Source organism: Sceloporus undulatus, unplaced genomic scaffold, assembly GCF_019175285.1.
Source record: "Sceloporus undulatus isolate JIND9_A2432 ecotype Alabama unplaced genomic scaffold, SceUnd_v1.1 scaffold_564, whole genome shotgun sequence".
Classification (NCBI taxonomy): Eukaryota; Metazoa; Chordata; class Lepidosauria; order Squamata; family Phrynosomatidae; genus Sceloporus; species Sceloporus undulatus.
Window position 1 is genome coordinate 1 of NW_024803484.1, and position 6903 is coordinate 6903.

Genomic DNA, 6903 nt, shown 5'->3' on the forward strand with positions numbered 1-6903 from the left:
ACCTACACATGGCTCAAACAAGCTGTTCTGAACATGGTAGACCTGATATACAGGTATCCAGAGTTCCCTAACTTGAAATGACCTCTTTGGCTTTCTTCATTTAAGTAAGAGTGAGCAACAGATCCTGGTGGACTGCAATGCCTTCACATTTCACTCTGCTCACTAGGGCTGATGGGAGATAGAATCTGATAATCATCTCAGGTTGCTAAGTCTTAATTTAAATGGATAATTGGTTCAGAGAGGTTAGCTCTTTCCGATGAAGAAACTTCACCAAGAAACAGTTGGCTCCTCATCTGAACACAGATCTATGTGGACATCTGAGCTTGGTTTCCTGATGTACCAACATCAACTTGACCTTCTCCCGGCACCGAGTAGATAGTTTTTGTTGATAAGGGCTTCCAAAGAGTTGGAAACACTATTTGAAGTGCACAAATACATACTATGCATGCATGCACTCATATTCACTTCCATAATGTGGATACTGTTTAAATATTTTTTTTAAAAGTGCATTACCTGCTAGATTGTCAAGCATATAATTCAATAATTTCCGTGTCCCATCTGGGTCCTGGTACAGGCTGAGAATATCTTGTGATAAAGGATTGCCTGGAAACAAAGATATTTATAATCAGTTGGTGGCACCACATATAATACTCTTGTGTCTAATTAGTACTAGCTCAATTCATGTTCAGAAGTGGGCAACAAAGACGAATGGTCTACAAGAAACTGAATCCAAAGTCCTATAAGAAACAGTTGAAGGGAGTGTGGTACTTTTAGCCAGGAGGACAGATACCCTCCTGCTAAGACAGCCACCTTCAATTTGAATGTTTGTTATATAGTAGAGAGAGCAATTTGGCTTCTGCTGCTTTAGAGGGTAGCATTCAAACCAACAGTTTAAATTTCAAGAAAGGAAATTCCAGCTAATACAGTAATAAATTTCAGCATAAGAGGAAAACGTCTTCATGGTAAGTGGTGTTTAAAAGCAGATTGGCCTACCTCAGAGGGTTGTGGACTCTCCCTTGCAGGAGCTCTTTAGGTGCAAGCTGAATAACGATCTGTCAGGGTTGATTTAGTGTGAATTTTCTCTATTGGTAAATTGTTACACTAAGAGCTAATCAATGGAGAAATAAAGAAATTTGACACCACTTTAACTGTCATGGCCCCATCCTGTAGAATCCTGAGATTTGTAGTTTGGTGAGGTATTAAGCCTGGCCTGTTAGAACACTCTGGTGTCTCACGGAACTACAAATCCCAGGATTCTGCTGGATAGAGTGATGGCAGTTAAAGTGGCACAATGTTTTCCTGGAAGCCAAGATTATTTAATTGAGGTTGTTGTACTTTGGCCACATTACAAGAAGGCACGATTCATTAGGGAAACAATGCTAGCAAAGATGGATGGAAGTAAAAGGAGAGGAAGGCTGAATGCTAGATGGATGGATTCTATTAAGGATGCCATGGGTATGAATCCACAGGAAGTAACCAGAGCAGCAGAGGATAGGGAGTCTTGGAGATATTTCATCCACAGGGTCACCATGAGTCGAGACTGACTCAAGGGCAGTTAACAACAACAACTCTTCCAACTCTACAATTCTGTGATTCTTTATTTTTAAAATTTATATCCTGACTAAGTATTTATATCCTTACTATGTCCCTCAGAATTTTAACAAACTGACATTGGAGACAGTATCTTTTAACCCAAGGAAAATACTTCACATGGGTTATCAGTGAACCAACTGGAAATTTGGACTTAAATTATGAAATTCAATTTTAGTATAGAACCAGTAGAGCACAAAGAAAACAGTTAATTCATGCTCCAGTCTAAGGAATAATTCATACATTTCATTCCCGTTCAAGCAAAACCCCTTTGTAGCTGTTGAGTACTCCAGACTGTAACCATTTTTTTCTTCTTCACGGGATTGTTTTGAAACATTAAACAATATTCTGACCAGACACTTCCTACATGGTGCAAAAAGGAAGCTTGCCTTCCTTCTTTCCTTCCTTCCCGTGGTACTTACACTGTTCTCAGTTAAGAATACTGCCAGGCTTCTGCTATTAGTTGCAGCTGCAACACCCCTAAATAAAAGGTTTTTTAAAAAATTACTTCAGCTCCCTGTTGCCTTTTTTTCCTAGAAGGTAACTGCTCTGAAAAAGGGTGGGGAGAAAATAGTGAAGATTATAAAATACTTTGAGGAACATTTTCACTGCTTACCTATACAATCTCCCCCCTGCAAAACAATCAAGGCTAGATAGATCAGCCTAGCACAGGGAAAATTATTCTCTTATAACACCAGAATCTTCATCAAGCAATTTGGCTAAATATTGGAAGTTTCACAACATATAAAAGGAAGCACTTCTTCATGATATGGAGTTACTGTTTGGCTTTACAAGGGGTTGGACAAATTCATGGAGAATATGGCTTTCAGTAATTACTAATCACAATGGTTATATGCTATTTACACTGATGGGGCAGTATGTTTCTCAAAATTAGTTGCTGGGAAACATGAGTAGAAGAATACTATTGAACATACGTCCTGCTTGCGGGCTTCCCACAGGCATCTGTCTGGCCACTGTGGGAACAGAGTATTGGACTAAATAGGCCTTTGGTTTGATCCCTCATGGCTCTTCTTAGGTCCTTACAGGATGCAAAACTTGCTAGTTTTGCCTTCAACTCAGGATGGCTTAAGTTTTCCTGCCTGTTTTCCTACCCTGGGACAGAGAATATGTATGTGTATTGTATGTGCATACATTTTATGGGTGTACATATGTTCTGTGTGTGTTATGCAAAGCTTTGTATTATTATTTGTTAATATAGCATCATCAGTATAAAAATAACCTCAGAGATACATAGGAAAAGCATCTGTTACTGTTTTCAAGAAGCTTGCTTATTATCCAAAATAAACAATGGAGAAACAGCGAAAGTAGGGAATGAAGAATATGGACCTATGTGGCTCCATGTACTTAAAGCATGACTACAGAAATAAAGATTAAGCAGACATATCAAAGTAGGGATAAAATAGAAATTCATCAGTTTCCTGAAGGGTTGAATCTGGAGTTACCTCAAGAAACTTACATTCAAAGGAAAACAGCATGTTGAAAGTTCCTGCAAACTGTAGGAACCTTTTTTGTTCCTGGCACAACACAAAATGCATACTTTTTGAGAACTGCACCAGAATGTGAGAAACTGTGCAGCACTTCGGTGAAAACCTATTCATTTTACTAGACACAGAAAACTGCAGTTTTCTGAGGAAAAGAATTCACCTGCTTATATTGTTTTTGTTAGGTACTTGGGAAACATGCACAAAATGAAAAACTAAATTGCATGCTATACACCTATACAAAAGGTTTGACATTATACAGAAATTTAGATTAAAACAAAAGGAAAACAAAAACACTGTTCAAGAGTGATGTAACCCACTATTCTGAATAAATAAAGAATACAAAAACAAGAATGGGCTAAAAACTCATTATAATCTTCCTTATGTTTGGGGCCAGAGATGCTTTGGATTTGAGTTTTTTTGGATTTTGGAATACCTGTATTTGTATGTATGTACATAATGAGATATTTTGACAATGAGACTCCAGTCTAAACACAAAATTCATTTATGTTTTATATATACCTTACCTGAATGTAATTTTATACAATACCTTTAATAGTTTTCTTCAAGAAACAAAATCTGTTTACACTGAACCATCAGAAAGCAAATATGTCATTGTCCCAGTCACCCATGAAAAACGTTTTGGTTTTTGGAATATTCTGGATTTCAGAATTCCAGATAAGGGAGACTCAACCTATAACAGTATCTGCTACAGAATTTGCCCATCAATTCTTAACATACAGCAAGATATTGGTACAAGAAAAAAAGAGAGGGGAATCACAAGGGGAAAGGTTTTTGGTATTATGTATTCACACATGCACAGAATACCTTTCAAACCTAGTGTCTGTAGCTGGAAGAGCCGTCCAAGTTCGTAAGGCAAAACTCGTAACAAATTGTTGTTTAAAAGCAACTCCCTAAAAACAAAAGCAAATAAATTCAGCTTAGTAAAGTCAGCTTAAAAGGGGTTTACATACTCTATGTTCACAAAGAGCTGGACAGTGAAAAACGTGAATAGAAAGAAAATGAACACATTTGAGATGTGGTTTTAGACAAGAATAGGATACTGTGGACAGGCAAAAAGATAAACAAAATGGGTCCTTGTACAGATCAAGTCTGAAATTTCCTTGGAAGCCAAGATGATCAAAGCTGTCATACTTTGGAGACATCATGAGAAGTTATGACTCACTTAAGAAGACAACAATGCTGAGAAAGTTAGAAGAAGACAACAGAAAGAGAGGAAGACTGCAGGCCAGATGGTTAGACTCAATTAGGGAGGTCATGGGAATGAATCTAGAAGACTTAAGCAGAGCAGTGAAAGACAGGGGGTTTGGAAGATGTCTCATCCACAGGGTCTCCACAAATCAAGGTCAAGTTAAGGGCAGTTAACAGCTACAACAACGTTCTGTGTATTGTCCAAAACATTTACAAAACAGCTTTGATATTCCTTTGGGAAACATGTACAAAACCTAATCAATGCTCCTCATTGGCTGGTGTCAACAAGAGCTTAGAAATATACATGAGAATCGAAAATATGAGTCTCATAGCTCAAATTGTAGCCCCATAGCCAACACTGTGTCAAAAATATGCAAAAGGCTCCACAATTAGAAGTAAAGAAAGTGTCTACATCAACAGCTAAATTGCTATAAGCTAAAATTTTTGTTCACATACTTTGGTAGACACAAAAGGCTGCTCACCTGAGAGATACCATGTTTCCTAGTTCTGCTGGTAAACTTCTGAGTTTGTTGGATGAGAGATCCAGGTAAACTAGATTTTGAAGCTTGGCGATGTCAGGCGGAATGCGAGTCAGATAGTTGTCATTGAGGTGGAGAGCAGTCAAGTGCGTTAGTGACCAAAGTGATGTACTTAAGCTCCGCACTCTACCTAAAATGAAGACCATGTAAAAGGTGTTAAGGGTTCAGGTAGGTTTGTCTATATGCTTCAATAAGTACTGGCATGACCAAGCTTTCCAAGAAAGAAAAACAGGCATCACTGATAATTGAATTAATCATTCAGTGATCTCAACACACCTACAGAACCTATTATCTCTATTGCCAAAGGTGATAATTTTCTATTAGCATGCATTATCTGTCTCTCATAACTTCTGATTCAAATGCACATTTAGGGGTTAGATCAGCAGGGAAGACTGAAGCAACAGAAAAATAATTTATAAAAATAATTTTGAAACAACTTATACTTTCTGATTTAGCTTATGAGAAATAACCAAATCACTTTACCTTTAGTTTAAGGCCCAATACAGACAGTCAAAAAGCGCCATCATAGGGCCGATTTTAGGGCTCGGGAGAGCAGAGCGTCTGCACACTCTTGAGCGCTACCGCGCAACAGGCATCCACATGGGGCCCGCCATGATGACATACATGCGGCACCGCCTCAAAAAGGTCCAGTACCACGCAGACATCATCATTGTGTGTGAGGGCCAATGGTGCACTGCGCACGTCCTAAAAAGAACCCGCCAGGAGCGGGCTCTTTTTAGGGCTCCCAGAGGCCACACGGTTTGGTTGCTGCGGCCTCCGTGTGGGGCAGAAAGGGGCGGCATCTCAGTCAGTTCTCCTTTCTCCCTATCTGTCGAGCCCCAATGTCACTTCTGGATGGAATATTTGACCAAAAATGGGTCTCTGTGGCCCACAAGTGTGAGGGAGTGAAATCCTGTCTTGGCTGCAACTGCCCAAGGTGGTGAAAATGTATTTCAATTATTAAAACTGAAAACAGTTATTAAACAGTTATTAAAATGAAGGAATTGTGTCACAAAACCAAATCCAAACGCCTTAAATCCTTTGACAAGGACGAGTAATACTAGAAACAGACAAAATTCTTTGTTATAATAGTTCTTAATAGAAATGGAAAATCTCCAGAAATTCTGAGAAGCAGAGAGAAAAATGATGTTTTGGCAAATAAATGTATACTGATTCAACAATCCTCATGCTCACCTCCCATCCTCCCAATTAATTCCAGCTAGAATCCACAAAGGTCTCTCTCATTTCTCCATTCTGATTCTGTATTTATTACTGAACTTATATTGAGCTGGAAGCCATTCAAATTTGAAATTGATTGAAATTATGTTTATCATTGTACAAACCAGTGATTTCTTAAAAGGTTTTTTCCCCATTCCAGGTCACTGGGAAGCATGGAAACCTCCACAATTTACTCCCTTGTAAATTCATGTTTCTAATTCTTTCCACCCTACTACATGGAATTTTTAGGCAGTCCACAAAAGATATTTACTTGCATCTTGAAGCATTCAGGCTTCAGGCAATCTGCATAAGCTTGCCAACAAACACTTGCTGAGCCACTAATATAATTATCAAGCAGGCAGTTATCTGGCTTCAGGAAAATGTGAAACAAACAGCCTACTCCACCTGACAGACAAGTTATTATCTGATAACTCACCCGAGATTTCCAATTCTGCCCAATGGGACTTCTTCCCATTGGCTACCTCCTCTGCTGACATGATGGTGTAAATTCTGCGAGGATCTGGAGGATCATATTTTTCCTTTGGCATCCCTGTTAGTCTAAAAGATAAGACATATCATTATTACAACACGTGGACGTTAGCAAACAAATATCACACCAGTAAATGGCTCACTAGCCTAATAGTATGCAAAATTTAACAATGGCATTATCTGCAAAAAATTCCATTTCAACTGAGGCCAAAGTAAGCATGGTAAGAGTCATTCTTTACTGTTACAGAAAAGTACAGAACTGTCCCTACCATATAGAAAGGCAGAATTTGGGTATAGGTGACTGATTTTAGCTGTAAACGCCACAATACATGATAGAGCAAAGTATATCTTTT

General features: G+C 38.5%; 1 protein-coding gene across 1 annotated transcript; it reads right to left on the minus strand.

Annotated features, from left to right (window-relative positions):
- Window positions 1-440: 440 nt before the first annotated feature.
- LOC121917755 (CCR4-NOT transcription complex subunit 6-like) lies at window positions 441-6640 on the minus strand (the record flags this gene model as incomplete). The annotated part of the gene is made up of 4 exons (XM_042443876.1): window positions 6498-6640; window positions 4787-4973; window positions 3921-4006; window positions 441-603 (listed from the first exon to the last, which is right to left on the minus strand). Coding segments are annotated over exons 1-4 (548 nt in total), but the record flags the coding sequence as incomplete, so codon positions are not given.
- Between the last annotated feature and the right edge of the window lie 263 nt (window positions 6641-6903).